The sequence below is a fragment of the Gobio gobio genome, assembly GCF_949357685.1.
Source record: "Gobio gobio genome assembly, chromosome: 15".
Taxonomy (NCBI): Eukaryota; Metazoa; Chordata; class Actinopteri; order Cypriniformes; family Gobionidae; genus Gobio; species Gobio gobio.
Window position 1 is genome coordinate 2339276 of NC_137108.1, and position 18105 is coordinate 2357380.

Consider the following 18105-nt stretch of genomic DNA (forward strand, 5'->3'; position numbering starts at 1 on the left):
TGCTTCATGGTGGCTATTCCACATGAGAAATACCAGATTATGACAATATTTGAATTTTTAGTTTTTGCATATTCAGCATGAAATGCCACATAATATCCGTGGGTTTAACAGAGTCCATCTATCACATGTGTGAGGCTTTCGGTACGACAGCTGAACGTCATCATGAATCACAGCACAGATCCAGCTCATAGCACCTCTGTGAAGTCGGAACCCCATAAAACGAAATAATCTCCAGAACTACGCCATTCGTTTGTGCTGATTTGTGCCGCAAAAATGAACGTTTGTGCAATGAACGAATAATTTTCGTCAACAACCTTTTTTCACTGATGAAAACGAGACGATAACTAAATAAAAACTAGTGTTGGATGACAAAAACTGTGACGAAAATCAACTGTCATTTTCGTCAACAAATAAAAACGAGACGAAAATGTTAGTGAGGGACGATTAGGGAAGAGATGGGGTCATTTGATCTGAACTGATCTAACCGCTGGAAAACAAGTGTTTATGAACTAATGCTGATGAATAATGACAGTGTTTACTTTACCATGTTTATATAGTAATGTGTTTTAGACGGTTGTAATAATGCATATTTGATCTCCTGAACTTGAATGAGCTCCTGCAACTGCAATAGAGGCGAGATTTCAAAGAGTCAATGTGTATTTCGAGCTTGTTTATAATTAAAAGTCACGCATTATATATTCGTTTTTGCTTACACAATAAACTATATTTAATGTAATTCCCATTTAATTCATATTCAGGAGGAAAGACCAGTATTTGACACATATTCAATAAAGTATCAGGGTTATAATAGTTCACTAAAACCATTAAAAAAATCTTCATTACTTGAAATTAAATAAATGTGAACTGAAATTACAAACTTATTTGAAGCTTTAGCTTAACCTGATATGGCCTACTGACTAAAACAGAAATACAAAGTTATAAAAACTATATAGATGTTTTTAAAAAAAACAAACAAAAAAGTGAATTGAGCTCTTTCGTGTATTTTTAATGTCAAAAACAAAATGATGTCAAAATGTCAGTTCAAGTGTCAGTCGGTTATGTGACGCTTAAATGCTTAATGTATTACAATTGAACTAAACTCATTAGATTTTAGGAGACTAAAATATGACTAAAACTAAATGGCATTTTAGTCAAAAGACTAGGACTAAAACTAAATCAAAATATGCTGTCAAAAGTAACACTGTGTTTGTGCTGTTTTTGTGTTTGAGATATTAAATATTATTTTTTTTGGTTGTGTGATGTCACTCTCCACCCCACGCCTCTTCTCAGAGTCCAGCTGGTCACATTTGTGACCCCAAACATGTACAGTGCGATTGCATAAGGAAATATACATTTATACATGGAAAACTATATAGAATTTATTTTTATTTCCTTCTCAACTTTACATTTATGCTGTGTTTTTGTGGATATTTGGTAGTTTTTTACCTATTTACTGCCCAATTACTTACCTAGGCCATAAATTGGCTCATTAAAATAATTTTAGATTTATACTGGCTTTATTTAATTTTTTTGACAAAAAAATAAAATAAATAATAATAAATAAATAAATAAATAAATATTTTTTTTTTTTACATGTTTCCATTCATTACCAAAATCAAAAAAATGCCCCAGACACCTGTGTGTGTGTGTGTGTGTGTGTGTGTGAGTGAGTGAACATGCTTGTTTCATGTTCTAGTATTTGCGCTCTAGTATTAGTCCTTCATTTATGTAAGGCAATTTTTCAGATTTAAGCCAGTTTAATTGATTTTATGCGCCAATTTCTATACAATTGCTCTCTGTTGCAGTCACACACTGCAGAGTGTTTGTGCGCGCATGTGTGTGTGAGTGTGTGTGTGTGTGTGTGTGTGAGTGTTTGTGTGTGTGTGTGTGTGTGTGTGTGTGTGTACATGTATGTTGCATTTGTGCTCTAGTATTAGTTGATTGTAGTTGAATTGTTGATTGTATTTGCCAATTTCTATAAAAATGCTCTCTGTTGTAGTGTGTGCGCGCATGTGTGTGTGTGTGTGTATGAGATAGAAAGTCCGTTCCACTTTGTGTTTATGCTCTAGGACCAGACCTTGATTTAAATGTAGAAATGTTCAGATTTATACTGGATTTTGTTTTATTTTTGTGACAAACAAAGTGAATTTTTTATTTTTTTTTATTTTCAATGTGGGGTCAATCTGACCCCGAGGACCTTAAATTGTAAAACATTTTTTTACACACCTTTAGAACAACCAAATCAAGCCCAGATTTGTTGTGCATGTTTGGATTAGATTATTTAGGAAAAGTCACAGCGTCTCATGGCCCTGAGATGAAGGGAACACTTTTTAAAAATGAAGGAAAAGTGCAGTGGAATATTGTGACGTGTGGCAGGGCTCCAGACAAAAATATCAATTAAGCAGCCATCGGCTCCTATAAGGGAAAAACGTAGGCGCCAAATAATTTTTTCAAGTGCCACAAAAGAATAAACGCATTTTAATTTTTCATGTGCAATTATATGGGCGGTGCTGAATTTCATTTTTGGCTTCTTCCATTCTCTCATTAAGACAAAACATTTTTTGTGTGTCTTTTTTGCCTGTGTAGAACTGAAACAACTTAAATCTATGCGCCTCTTAACATTTTAACAACACCACACACACACACACACACACACACACACACACACACACACACACACACACACACACACACACACACACACACACACACACACACACACACACACACACACACACACACACACACACACACACACACACACACACACACACACACACACACACACACACACTATAGGCTTTATTAATGTATTGTCATACACATAGAGCGCTTCACAGCTGCTGCACATCACACAGGCTGACCAACACTTGATTCGTCTGTTAAACTACTTCACTAAAACGCTCCCACATTTTAACTTTATTTTATTTCCTTCCTTTTGTTAATTTGGTAAATTTGGCAAACCTGAAGAAAAAAGTTTTAAACATGTTGATATTTCCAATCACTATGTTGGACAATTCTTATCAGAATCATTTCTATTAAGTTAGTGTATATTTTTTAAGGTAAAACTGTTAAATTTTTAACCTCTTAACAAGCGCCCCATTTTTGTGGAATTTTTTGAAAACGATATACCCAAATGAAAATGTCTGCAGCTCTTAAACCCTATGGTCTATATTCATAAACCTGGTCTTATTTTAAACTAGACACTTGAAATATTGCTACCCAAGAGTCATAATAACTCAAAGTAATATGGGAACAGAGTAATATACATGTAAATATACATGTAAGTGACTCACGTTTTTTGTTTTTTGTTTTCAATTAGGGAAAAAAATATTATAATTTAATGTTAAGAGCCTGAAAATAACTTAAATATAAAACTGAATGTCTAATCATGTCATGATTCAAATATGAGGATGATTCTCTCAGTAATGTAGCTTCTGTGAGCTTTTATGTCAAGAAAAGTCTAGGCGTCATTTCAAAAAGGCCATTTATTTCAGAACATTTGCTATTGTAAAGAGTAGTTTTTCCTTCAAATAAATCTGCAATAAACTGCAATATACTACTAATTATAATGGATAAACAGTTACTGAAAAACTAAAGCAACTATTTACAGAGATTACAAAGTGTAAAAAACTCATTTAGCTGATGGGAAGCGTCAGTAAGAGTCTGCGCGCTCCACTGCAGTTGCGCCATGGAGAACGCGCAGCCAGCGCACAAACAGTATTCACCAAAGCCTACTTACGCAAACTGCGCAAGATAATGCCTTTTGATTGGTTACTAAGTCCATCAATCAAACCTTTGTTGGAAAGGCATTGGCTGGGCACCGAGTGCCTTTATCCAACGAAAACCATGGGCGCAATGATTGACAGCTCACCAAGCCTGTAAGGCACTTCCTCTATATGATGCATCCCAGAAGAGTCTCTGATTGAAGGAGAGAGATGAGGGAGGGTTTAAAATACGTGGGAGAAGCCATTCTTGCAGGGGGAGTTTGCCAGACACGGAATAGAATCGATATTTCATTGAAAATGGACATGATTGATCACGCTAACTCAAAACTCTCTTGCAAACAACGGAGGATTTTTAGTTTTTTCCCTATTTTTTCGTTGTTTTGGATTAAAAAGTGGGATGCATTTTGAAGAGTGGACTCTTACACAGAGATGTATGCGGGTGTTTATTGGATTCGTCCGATCTGATCTGAACGACAGGAGATGAAAGATGAGTACCGCTAATATTATGCTAATGTTTACATGGCCGGTCCTTTAGTGTTTCATTTAACCCTTTCCTCTCTGGTGTATTTATTGCAAAAACAAGTTCAGAACATGAATCTTGAGTGTTTTAGCTTTCAAATGATGCATAGTTTGTGATAGTTGATTGAATATTTTGTATAAAACAAAAGTAGATAAAAGTACACACCCCCCCACTTCCGTCAACCCCCCCGTCCACGAACCGGTGCGGGTTAAGAAGTTAAGCAATATCCCATGTAGGATTTTTCCTTTGTGTTATATATTCTGTCCACTAGGAGGCGCTCTAAGCATATCGCATCCTTGATCTGTTTTCGCTGATAGACGCAGGTTTTGAAAGTGAGTGACGCACGTTCGTTGTGTTTTACAGTGAAATGAGAGTTCTGTGTCTTTAATAACATCACACATTAATTATTTATCTCTCATCCACCCGTAATTATTTACAATGTTATGATCCGCTCATCACAAACACACTCAAAAATATCCACACACACACACACACACACACACACACACACACACACACACACACACACACACACACACACACACACACACACACACACACACACACACACACACACACACACATCCGCTAAACTTCACTGCGGACAGATAAGCATGATCAAAAACATCCCTGATCTTATTTTTCCTTCAGAGAAGAGAGTCAACAATGCAAAGCAAGAAAGGAATTTTATTGACTATTTAAAATAGCCCGTCGGTGATACGTTTAGCGTATTCCTGTGAAGTTAAGGCAGAAACAGAAAACTTTAATAAGAGTAAAATATATTGAGAATAAGTATCAGTATCAATTAAAAACGAGAATTGCTACTGATTAGTGACGTCCACACAGTCTTCCTGCTAGGGCTGTAACGATTTGACCAAAAATAAAAACCTCGATTAATTGAACATTTGACCTCGATTACGATTAATGAACGATTATTTTGCTTCTTTTTTTTTGCCCTCATAAGGTTGAGTAAGTTCACTGATAAGGTTTGTACTGTAAATATTTTCTACTATTAAAGGTGGATTTTTTTTTTCTAATGAAAGTGCATTTCTTTGTGATTTTAAAACTCTTGAAGGAAACGGTTCTCTTTCAGCAGTTATTGTCTATGGAGCAGATTTCTGCTTGTACATCAGATGCAGATACATTAGCACAGTAGGCCTGCATTACATGTATCTGAATGCATTAATGAGAGAGTGATTGTGTGTGTGTATTACTCATTCCGTCTCTATACATTATGAAGCTGTGGTTTGTAGTTACTTCAAAGGTATTAAAATAACGGTTGAGTTTAAGCTACTTTAGTGACTTTACTTTAGTCATAGTTCAGTGTTGACACTGCTCTCTGCGCGCGATCTTCACGTGACGCGCGAGCTTCTGTCTGAGTGTTCGTTTGTCACAATAAATCAGGCATTAGTTCAACATAACACACATCTGATGGTCGAAACTCGCTTTAATGTTCAAACTGACAGGGCTTAAAACACATACAAATGACAAGCTTTGTGAGGACGCAGGTGAAAGAGTCTGGCTTCAGGGCGCGCGCGAGGTCGCGTTTAAACGCATTTACTTGACAAACTTTACGAGCACGAAAGTGAAAGCGGCTTCGGGGCTTGTGCGCGCCGTCTGTGTGTGTGTGTGTGTGTCAGCGCGTAGGCTATAGCAATTAGCTGACCTGTATAAACTGTGTAAAACGTGCAGTTACTCTAGTGATTCTGCGCATCTATAAGCACAGATAACTGCTCCTGCTTCTCTCTGTGTGTGTGTCTGCAAACTGCACTTGATGTGACTGACGGGGCGGAGTCACGCGAAAACCCAAATAACCCACATGGGAAAAATACGTCGGTTAGAGGTTCTGAATGTTTCGGTTATTTTTCGATTAATCGTACAGCCCTACTTCCTGCACTTTTACAAGAAGAGTAGGGTACTGGATGTTCATTCATGACACGTCTCTGTCGCTCTATCTCTCTTTCTCTCTCTCTTTCTCTCTCTCTTTCTCTCTCTCTTTCTCTCTCTCTTTCTATCTCTCTTTCTATCTCTTTCTCTCTCTCTCCGGCCGTCAGTGTTGTTGCTTGATAGAGATGAGGGCTTTGAAAAAGCACGATATTTTCCGTTTTGACGTGCGTTTCTGACGTGTATTTTGGCGCTCCGACTCAGCAGGTTTTTTCCTCTGTAACTTTGCTGCGCGTCGTCTCATTTTATTACGTCAACACACAACAAGACTGGTCTGATCTCGGCAAAAATATCACTCGCACATTAATATTTTTGACCGTTTTAGTCGCAGTCTGGAGCCCTGTGTGGGTTCCTGTGGAAAACTCAAGATGGAGGCGTTTCAGGAGCTCAGAAACACTGATATAGAAGAACTGGAACATCACACACTGGAGACAGATGGGACAAACATGTAAAAAGTAGGGCATCGGCAACGACATCGGAATCGGCCGATAAACGCTTAAAATATAAAAATCGGCATCGGCCGATATGAAAAAATGATGCCGATATGCCTTGCCGATATGATAACGTGTTGATATGCGCCTGCAATAACTCACATGTGCAAGGACTGCTATAGCGATAAGATCACGTCAGCCGTGTCATTCTGCAAGTGAAAACAAGCAAGTGCATGTATGTGATTTATATTGACAGTTTGCTGCCTTGAATTTGTGAATCAACGCAGGATTGCCATGTTTTCACAACAAAACTAGCCCAAAACAAGCCCAAAACTAGCCCAAAACTAGCCCAAAACAAGCCCAAAACTAGCCCAAAACTAGCCCAAAACAAGCCCAAAACTAGCCCAAAACAAGCCCAAAACTAGCCCAAAACAAGCCCAAAACTAGCCCAAAACTAGCCCAAAACAAGCCCAAAACAAGCCCAAAACTAGCCCAAAACTAGCCCAAAACAAGCCCAAAACTAGCCCAAAACAAGCCCAAAACTAGCCCAAAACAAGCCCAAAACTAGCCCAAAACTAGCCCAAAACTAGCCCAAAACAAGCCCAAAACTAGCCCAAAACAAGCCCAAAACTAGCCCAAAACAAGCCCAAAACTAGCCCAAAACAAGCCCAAAACTAGCCCAAAACAAGCCCAAAACTAGCCCAAAACAAGCCCAAAACTAGCCCAAAACAAGCCCAAAACTAGCCCAAAACAAGCCCAAAACTAGCCCAAAACAAGCCCAAAACTAGCCCAAAACAAGCCCAAAACTAGCCCAAAACTAGCCCAGTCGCGTCTCCCCGCTCTCTAGCGCAGCAGCTGAAGCTCCTCCAGGTCCTAGTGCCCGACCGGGAGAATGTTATATGGCCTATTTAGTGGAGGCGCTGTTGTTACAGTAATAGTGAATGAAAAGTAGAATACACAAATAAATAGAAGTTACTTCTTTATCTGAATAAATAAAGCAGTAATGAAGTCAAAGCATGGCACTTGTAAATTAAATACTTTTACATATAGTTTATTAATCTGTAATAAAATGTTATGAAATTGATGATGAAAAATAATCCAAGGAGCACTAAAATAATTGTAAAAAAATGTATCTGAAGCTAAAGACAGCTTCAACTGATGCCATGGCACGCCCACTACATGTGCACAAACATTAAATACAAAAATACAATATTTAGGTTACAATTGCATCTGTCTGGGGTGAAAAATCACTGACTTTATTATTGTTATTTTCAGCGCTTTTAATATACTGTTATTTTAAAAAACGTTATTAACATTAATTTATTTTTAACCAATATCCTTTTAGTAAGGAGACCTCAGAAATCTGAGACCAGAATGAAAAAAAACTTTTTTTTTGCTCAAAATGGTGGTTTCCAAACAAAGGGAAAAAATAAACATGTATCGGTATCAGCCAAAATTAGTTGAAAAATATCGGCATATCGGATATCGGCAAAAATCCAATATCGTGCATCCCTAGTAAAAAGATTCCTCACCTCTCTCTGTCAAACCTCCAAACTGCTGAAATTTGGCGATTCAAATCATGATTCGACTCACTGACTCATAAAGCTCTGAACTGCTGAATCGACTCACTGATTCATAACACTCTGAACCGCTGAATCGACTCACTGACTCATAACACTGAACTGCTGAATCGACTCACTGACTCATAACACTCTGAACCGCTGAATCGACTCACTGATTCATAACACTCTGAACCGCTGAATCGACTCACTGACTCATAACACTGAACTGCTGAATCGACTCACTGACTCATAACGCTCTGAACCGCTGAATCGACTCACTGACTCATAACGCTCTGAACCGCTGAATCGACTCACTGACTCATAACGCTCTGAACCGCTGAATCAACTCACTGACTCATAACGCTCTGAACCGCTGAATCGACTCACTGACTCATAACGCTCTGCACTGCTGAATCGACTCACTGACTCATAACGCTCTGAACCGCTGAATCGACTCACTGACTCATAACGCTCTGAACCGCTGAATCGACTCACTGACTCATAACACTCTGAACTGCTGAATCGACTCACTGACTCATAACACTCTGAACTGCTGAATCGACTCACTGACTCATAATGCTCTGAACCGCTGAATCGACTCACTGACTCATAACACTCTGAACTGCTGAATCGACTCACTGACTCATAACACTCTGAACTGCTGAATCGACTCAGTGACTCATAACACTCTCAACTGCTGAATCGACTCACTGACTCATAACACTCAGAACTGCTGAATCGACTCACTGACTCATAACGCTCTGAACCGCTGAATCGACTCGCTGACTCATAACACTCTGAACCGCTGAATCGACTCACTGACTCATAACACTCTGAACCGCTGAATCGACTCACTGATTCATAACGCTCTGAACTGCTGAATCGACTCACTGATTCATAACGCTCTGAAGCTTCATGAGGCCGTGTTTTGAAATCGTCATCACTATATAAGTCGTTATTTAGGGTTTTTTTGCGCACAGAAACTATTCTCGTCTCTTCATAAAGTTATTGTAGAGCCGCTGTAGTGAGATGGACTTTGTAACTTTAGTCTTTAGTGTCTTTTAAGGGTCTTGAGAGTGTAAAGTTGAGCCAATGGAGGCCTTTCAGAGCATCAGATTTACACTAAAATATCTTCATTTGTGTCTGAAGATGAACGGAGGTCTGACGGGTGTCCAACCACATGAGGCTCAGTCATTAATGAATCGATCTACAGTTTTGGCTGAACTAAGCCTATAATGTGGAGCTAGAGCATGTAAGGTTCCTCACCTCTCTGTGTTTGGTCTCGGGGCACTCTGAGTGCAGTGTGAGTGTGGCGCCCTCGATGTTTCGGGGCATGGGTGTGGACCCGGGGTTGATGATGAACTGGATCTGGTCCGGGGAGATGGTGTGGTGGATGTACCCCTGGGACAGGCCATCCGGGTCGCCCATGAAGGCCATGCCGTCCTCCTCGCCCTCCTCGTCCAGCCGGATCGGGTCCTGCTCGATCAGCACAGTGGTGCGGTCATAGATCCGGCCCGAGGATGAGGACGGGCCAGAGATGATGTCGTCGTCTTCCTCGTCTCGGCCCAGTTTGTCCACGTCCTCCTCCTCGTCTTCAAAGAGCATGGCTGTCTCCGAGAGAGGGCCATTCTCCCCCATGATCCTGATGGAGCAGCTCAGTCCTGGGGTGGTGTCCACACGCTTGCTTTTGTTGCGGCTGGAACGGGTTTAAAGAACACAATATTCATTACTCAGACTGAGAACATCTGGAATCATGGACGGAACGGACCACTCACTTCCTCAGGAGTAACTCAAGTCAAACACACACATGATCTGATTCCTGGATGACAGTGATTCGCCTCTCTTCAAGCACACAGGATCATTATTTCTGTCTTATAATAGTTCAGATTATCACAGAAGTACTGGGGTAAAAGTGTATAGTCCAGATATAAAGACTGAGACTTTAACTTCAATTAAGTTTTTATGAGTGAGTCATTAAATCATTCACTCAAGAGATTTGTTCAAAAACACTGATTCATCCAGTAATGAAACAAGTCTTTGAGTGAGTCATTGATTCATTCATTCAAGAGATTCATTCAAAAACACTGATTCATCCAGTAATGAAACAAGTCTTTATGAGTGAGTCATTAAATCATTCACTCAAGAGATTCGTTCAAAAACACTGATTCATCCAGTAATGAAACAAGTCTTTGAGTGAGTCATTGATTCATTCATTCAAGAGATTCATTCAAAAACGCTGATTCATCCTGTAATAAAACAAGTGAAGTCTTTGAGTGAGTCATTCACTCAAGAGATTCGTTCAAAACACTGATTCATCCAGTAATGAAACAAGTCTTTGAGTGAGTCATTGATTCATTCATTCAAGAGATTCATTCAAAAACACTGATTCATCCAGTAATGAAACAAGTCTTTATGAGTGAGTCATTAAATCATTCACTCAAGAGATTCGTTCAAAAACACTGATTCATCCAGTAATGAGACAAGTCTTTATGAGTGAGTCATTGATTCATTCATTGAAGAGATTTGTTCAAAAACACTGCTTCATCCTGTAATGAAACAAGTGAAGTCTTTGAGTGATTCATTGATTCATTCATTCAAGAGATTCATTCAAAAACACTGATTCATCCTGTAATGAAACAAGTGAAGTCTTTGAGTGAGTCATTGATTCATTAATTCAAGAGATTCGTTCAAAAACACTGATTCATCCTGTAATGAAACAAGTCTTTATGAGTGAGTCATTGATTCATTCATTCAAGAGATTCGTTCAAAAACACTGATTCATCCAGTAATGAAACAAGTCTTTGAGTGAGTCATTGATTCATTCATTCAAGAGATTCATTCAAAAACACTGATTCATCCAGTAATGAGACAAGTCTTTATGAGTGAGTCATTGATTCATTCATTGAAGAGATTTGTTCAAAAACACTGCTTCATCCTGTAATGAAACAAGTGAAGTCTTTGAGTGATTCATTGATTCATTGATTCAAGAGATTCATTCAAAAACACTGATTCATCCAGTAATGAGACAAGTCTTTATGAGTGAGTCATTGATTCATTCATTGAAGAGATTTGTTCAAAAACACTGATTCATCCTGTAATGAAACAAGTGAAGTCTTTGAATGAGTCAATGAATCATTCACTCAAGAGATTTATTCAAAAACACTGATTCATCCAGTAATGAGACAAGTCTTTATGAGTGAGTCATTGAATCATTAATTTAAGAGATTCGTTCAAAAACACTGATTCATCCAGTAATGAAACAAGTGAAGCCTTTATGAGTGAGTCATTGAATCATTCACTCAAGAGATTTGTTCAAAAACACTGATTAATCCAGTAATGAAACAAGTGAAGCCTTTATGAGTGAGTCATTGAATCATTCACTCAAAATTTGTTAAAAAACACTTATTCATCCAGTAATGAAACAAGTGAAGTCTTTATGAGTGAGTCATTGAATCATTCACTCAAGAGATTCGTTCAAAAACACTGATTCATCCTGTAATGAAACAAGTGGAGTCTTTGAGTGAGTCATTGAATCATTCACTCAAGAGATTCGTTCAAAAACACTGATTCATCCAGTAATGAAACAAGTGAGTCTTTATGAGTGAGTCATTGAATCATTCACTCGAGATTTGTTAAAAAACGCTGATTCATCCAGAAATGAAACAAGTGAAGTCTTCATGAGTGAGTCATTGAATCATTCGCTTAAGAGATTCGTTCAAAAACACTGATTCATCCAGTAATGAAACAAGTGAAGTCTTCATGAGTGAGTCATTGAATCATTCACTCAAGTGATTCGTTCAAAAACACTGATTCATCCAGTAATTAAACAAGTGAGTCTTTATGAGTGAGTCATTGAATCATTCACTCGAGATTTGTTAAAAAACACTGATTCATCCAGAAATGAAACAAGTGAAGTCATTGAGTGAGTCATTGATTCATTCATTCAAGAGATTCGTTCAAAAACACTGATTCATCCAGTAATGAAACAAGTCTTTATGAGTGAGTCATTGAATCATTCACTCTAGATTTGTTAAAAAATGCTGATTTATCCAGTAATGCGCGAGTCATTAATTCAAGAGATTCGTTCAAAAACACTGAATCATTAAATTAATCATTATGATTATAATGCCCAGCCTGAACCAAAGCACACACTTGTGTGTTAAAAATGCTAATTTGTAACTTTAGGTACATATAAATCATTGTAAGCACTTTCAAATATACATATCCGCAACAAAATTGCACAGTTTGGTTGTAATAAATGGTATTGTAATAAAACAACAACATAATGTGTTGGAAAACACAGAAAAAAGTAAAGTAGGACAATGCAGGGAAACTATTTTTGGATAAACTACTAAACAATCAGGGTAAAGGTGCTTCTGTAAACCGAAACCTGTTTCCAAGTGACTATAGCACACACACACACACACACACACACACACACACACACACACACACACACACACACACAATGACCTGACTAGAACACAACAATCCAGACACAATGGCTGTCACAACACTAGCTAGTCAGCACTTTGACACTTATGTTTTGAGATTATGAAGCTATCTAGGGTTACTTATAATGGCCATTAATGCTGTCTAGGAAAGCAGTTTAGTTAGTACGATGCATAATGATACAAAACACAGTCTAGATAACAGCTGACTAGATTATTGTGCTGTCTAGGAAGGGAGCTGACCCTTTCTCATACCTTCACAAACCCTCATAATATGAACACAATAAGTCCTGCTTCTGTCATTCTGGACACTTTCTAGAAGTTTCCATATTCACTGTGACATTGATGACAATCACAAGCACGAACATGTTCGCATTGATCAATCCAACACACACACACACACACACACACACACACACACACACACACACACACACACACACACACACACACACACACACACACACACACAGCTCCACGAAAGGCAGTCACTAATGTGATATATTCATCAACACATGATTAAAACATAAAAACAAACTGTCATGTCAGTTGTGCTAACTGATTAGCTCACCTGTGTATTGAAGCTCCAGTCATTAGTTCATCCGCTTCTGTCCGATCAACATGAATAATATCCCCAAGACAAAAGGCCTGGAATAGTTAAGGAGCACATATCTCACATAATAAATAAAGCGCTGGTGTTTTATTCAGACTGACAGCAGAGAAGCTAACAGGCTAACCGTCGCATCAATGACAGGCGCTAGCTTCATTAGCCCGCCGTTACAGCCGTTTATATGTAATATTATACCCTGTCGTTTGATAAAAGCGCACTTCACATGTCGTTTGAACCCGTTTAAGTGTAAAATACTCTGGAGACGATGTCTATGTGATGTTTAAGCAGCTGACATGTACAGTAATAAGATGTATGCTAACGGACTCGACCCGTTAGCATTGAAGAGACTCTGTAACGTTAATGATATGAAGACATGCCGATAAAACATCAGCACGAGCACGACCAGCGTTCCCAGCTTCACATCGCGCAGATTAAATGTATTTACCAGTGTTATAGAGACGCTCGAGGCCTGTGTAATGGTGTGTGTTCATTCCTCAGCGGCAGCATCATGAAGAGCAGCAGCTCACACTGACTCCAGATCAGCTCAGAGTCACATCACTGACACACACACACACACACACACACACACACACACACACACACACACACACACACACACACACACACACACACACACACACACACACACACACACACACACACACACACACACACACACACACACTGTACATTATACAGTGATGTTCTCACTAAATTGGGACACTGTTTTCCACTGGGATGACTGGGGAAAAATGTCACTATACTTGAGAAGACAAATATAGAAATGTATGTATTTGGTTTATGATTAAGAAATGCCCAACTTAACTCAAAGGGAAATCAATGTTTTATATATCCCACTGACAGATGTTTATTCCATATATCAATATCAGTTTCTCAGAAAACAAAACTACATTCATTTCACTTCTCGAGTTAATGTGTGTTTATTCAGAACTAGTGGTAGCCTATATGTATATATAATGTAAATTATCATTATATTATTGCACAGTACACACACACACACAATATTAACAAAGATGTATTTTAGATGTGATTAATCGTTTGACAGCACTTATAGATTTAACAATGTGAGATAAGCTCTTTTAAATGACAGTATTTCTGTCTTGTTTTCCAAATGTTTAAGTAAATTGGGACACTGTTTTCCACTGGGGTGACTGGGGAAAAATACTTGAGAAGACAAATATAGAAATGTATCAAAATGTATTTAGTGTATGATTAATCTGCCAATGGGCTCAGAAACAATTGACAGATATTTCTGTTGTTGTAATCATAAACTCATTTTGATCGATGTCTCCTTTGCTTCTCCAGTAATGTTGATATACTGATGATATGAGAAAAAACAAAACACACTGAGGATGGGTTTTAGTGACACATTTAATGGCATGACTTTGTGAATTTGAGTCTTTCTGCTGTAATTTGAGGCATTCATTTATATGAACAAAAATATACAGCACTAATTATTAATACAGTTATGATATAAGGTTAACATAATATAGTCACTAGTCTTGATTTCAGTCATGACTGTTAATTACAGGCAGGAACAATAGTCTGAGATTTATAGCAACACACACACACACACACACACACACACACACACACACACACACACACACACACACACACACACACACACACACACACACACACACACACACACACATATATACAAACTTATATTTTGGGTGTGATTAATCATTTGACAGCAGTAATACACACACACACACACACACACACACACACACACACACACATATATATACAAACTTATATTTTGGGTGTGATTAATCATTTGACAGCAGTAATACACACACACACACACACACACACACACACACACACACACACACACACACACACACACACACACACACACACACACACACACACACACATTTTTAAGTGTTTTTGATCTGTACGTTTTTTTAATGTTTTTAGAAGTCTCTTCTGTTCACCAAGGCTGCATTTCATTTATTAAAAATACAGTCAAATAAAAAAAATACAGATATAAATACAGTAAACAGTGTAATATTCCTCCAGTGTAGATCATGTGTTCTCTATGTGAATATACAGTAAAGTGTGATTTATTATCATCATTACTCCAGTCTTCAGTGTCACATGACCCTTCACTGATCATTCTCATATGAGGATCTGATGATCAACACACAGTTATGATTATTATCAGTGTTGAAAACCATCATACATTTTATTTTTCAGGATTTTTTGATGGACAGAAAGTTCAAAAGAACAGCATTTATCTGAAATATAACCTTTTGTAACATTATATGGTCACTTCTGAGTTATTTCCCCCCAAAAAATATAAAAAATTCTTACTGACCCAAAACTTTTGAATGGTAGTGTATAAACCAGAGAGTCACAGCAGACTCAGCATTATATATATATGTGACTTCTAAAGGACCTGTGTTGTTCATTTCCTCATTTCTCTCCAGTCAACAGTGAAGACTTGTCCTGCTCCATCATCTGGACTTATTTAACAGTTTTGCTCACAACACAATTAGTTTTGATGCCATGAGTCGGTTTTGATGACTACAAACAAATCAACAAAACAATAATGCTGTGCTTTCAGTGCATGCAACATGTAAAGTCTGCACTAAAGTCTGCACTAAAGTCTGCACTAAAGTCTGCACTAAAGTCTGCACTAAAGTCTGCACTAAAGTCTGCACTAAAGTCTGCACTAAAGTCTGCACTAAAGTCTGCACTAAAGTCTGCACTAAAGTCTGCACTAAAGTCTGCACTAAAGTCTGCACTAAAGTCTGCACTAAAGTTCATGTTACGGTAGCGTTTTCCGGTACTTTAGGGATGTTTACATCAATAACTGTAGAGAACCTGTAGTCATTTCTAGAAGTGTTCTTGACATTATGCCAGAGCTGCTGCTCTCCGTCTGTGATGTTTGATTACTGTAATATTTACTAGCCAATATTAGGCTACTAGCTACTTAATTTAATTCATAAAACAACCTTATTATTATTTTTTCTTTTTAATTTCATTTCTATGAAAAGATTTCCCACAAATTATGTATTTTCTGGTAATCAAATGAAGACATAAGACAATAATTTAATTTATCTTTTAATTTAATTAAACTTTTTTTGTCAAAGAAAGTGCTGCACAACTGAGCTTTAAACGGTTACAATTAAAACATGAAGAAACATTGTAATTTATTACTTAAAAAATAAAGTTTTGATTGTTGTTATTACATTAGTGTTAGTATTATTAATAGAGACGTATCTAAATGTCTACTGTACAACAGTGATGTATTTATCAAGATACACCGGACTTTTATTTTGACGGGTTGCCGTGAATGTGAGTTTCTGTGTGTTTCTGATATGACGGTAGTTTTTCCTCAAATGAAACTGTAAAATGCTCATAAAGTGACTCTCAGTGGCTCTGGAGATGACGTTCATGTGTTCATGTCCTCATATGAGAGGCCGAGATGGAAACATGCGATTCTGAGTGAGTGAGTGTGTGTGTGTGTGTGTGAGTGTGTGTGTGTGTGTGACACTTCGGGTTTATTTATGAGACAATGTCAAGAGCAATGCTAGTGATCGCTCCGGCGCCTCCAGGTCACGATTATTGTCTGCTATATTCGCTTCTTATTTATTAAAGGTTAGTTCACCCAAAACTGTAAATTGTGTCATTAATGACTGAGCCTCATGTGGTTGGACACCCGTCAGACCTCCGTTCATCTTCAGACACAAATGAAGATATTTTAGTGTAAATCTGATGCTCTGAAAGGCCTCCATTGGCTCAACTTTACACTCTCAAGACCCTTAAAAGACACTAAAGACTAAAGTTACAAAGTCCATCTCACTACAGCGGCTCTACAATAACTTTATGAAGACGAGAATAGTTTCTGTGCGCAAAAAAACCCTAAATAACGACTTATATAGTGATGACGATTTCAAAACACGGCTTCATGAAGCTTCGAAGCGTTATGAATCAGTGAGTCGATTCAGCGGTTCAGAGTATTGAGTCAGTGAGTCGATTCAGCAGTTCAGAGCGTTATGAGTCAGTGAGTCGATTCAGCGGTTCAGAGCATTATGAATCAGTGAGTTCAAATTTCAGCAGTTTGGCGGTTTGACACGCGATCCGAATCATGAATCGAATCACTGATTCATAACGCTCTGAACCGCTGAATCGACTCACTGATTCATAACGCTCTGAACCACTGAATCGACTCACTGATTCATAACGCTCTGAACCGCTGAATCGACTCACTGATTCATAACGCTCTGAACCGCGGAATCGACTCACTGATTCATAACGCTCTGAACCGCTGAATCGACTCACTGATTCATAACACTCTAAACCGCTGAATCGACTCACTGATTCATAACGCTCTGAACCGCTGAATCGACTCACTGATTCATACCGCTCTGAACCGCTGAATCGACTCACTGATTCATAACGCTCTTAACGCTCTGAACTGCTGAATCGACTCACTGATTCATAACGCTCTGAACCGCTGAATCGACTCACTGACTCATAACGCTCTGAACTGCTGAATCGACTCACTGACTCATAACGCTCTGAACTGCTGAATCGACTCACTGATTCATAACGCTCTGAACTGCTGAATCGACTCACTGACTCATAACACTCTGAACCGCTGAATCGACTCACTGATTTATACCGCTCTGAACCGCTGAATCGACTCACTGATTCATAACGCTCTGAACCGCTGAATCGACTCACTGATTCATACCGCTCTGAACCGCTGAATCGACTCACTGATTCATAACGCTCTGAACCGCTGAATCGACTCACTGACTCATAACGCTCTGAACTGCTGAATCGACTCACTGATTCATAACACTCTGAACCGC

General features: G+C 38.4%; 1 protein-coding gene across 2 annotated transcripts in view; it reads right to left on the reverse strand.

Annotated features, from left to right (window-relative positions):
- Nucleotides 1-13773, reverse strand: part of mtf1 (metal-regulatory transcription factor 1) — a 53028-nt gene extending 39255 nt beyond the window's left edge. For both annotated transcript variants that reach the window (XR_013817998.1, XM_079836267.1), the window contains exons 1-3: nucleotides 13692-13773; nucleotides 13208-13284; nucleotides 9452-9881 (exon numbers count right to left, since the gene is read on the reverse strand). Coding sequence is in view for 1 of the 2 variants with exons in the window: in XM_079836267.1 (XP_079692393.1) it covers nucleotides 9452-9881; nucleotides 13208-13230 (453 nt within the window). In the remaining variant the exon portion in view is untranslated. The remainder of the gene's footprint in view (nucleotides 1-9451; nucleotides 9882-13207; nucleotides 13285-13691) is intronic.
- Between the last annotated feature and the right edge of the window lie 4332 nt (nucleotides 13774-18105).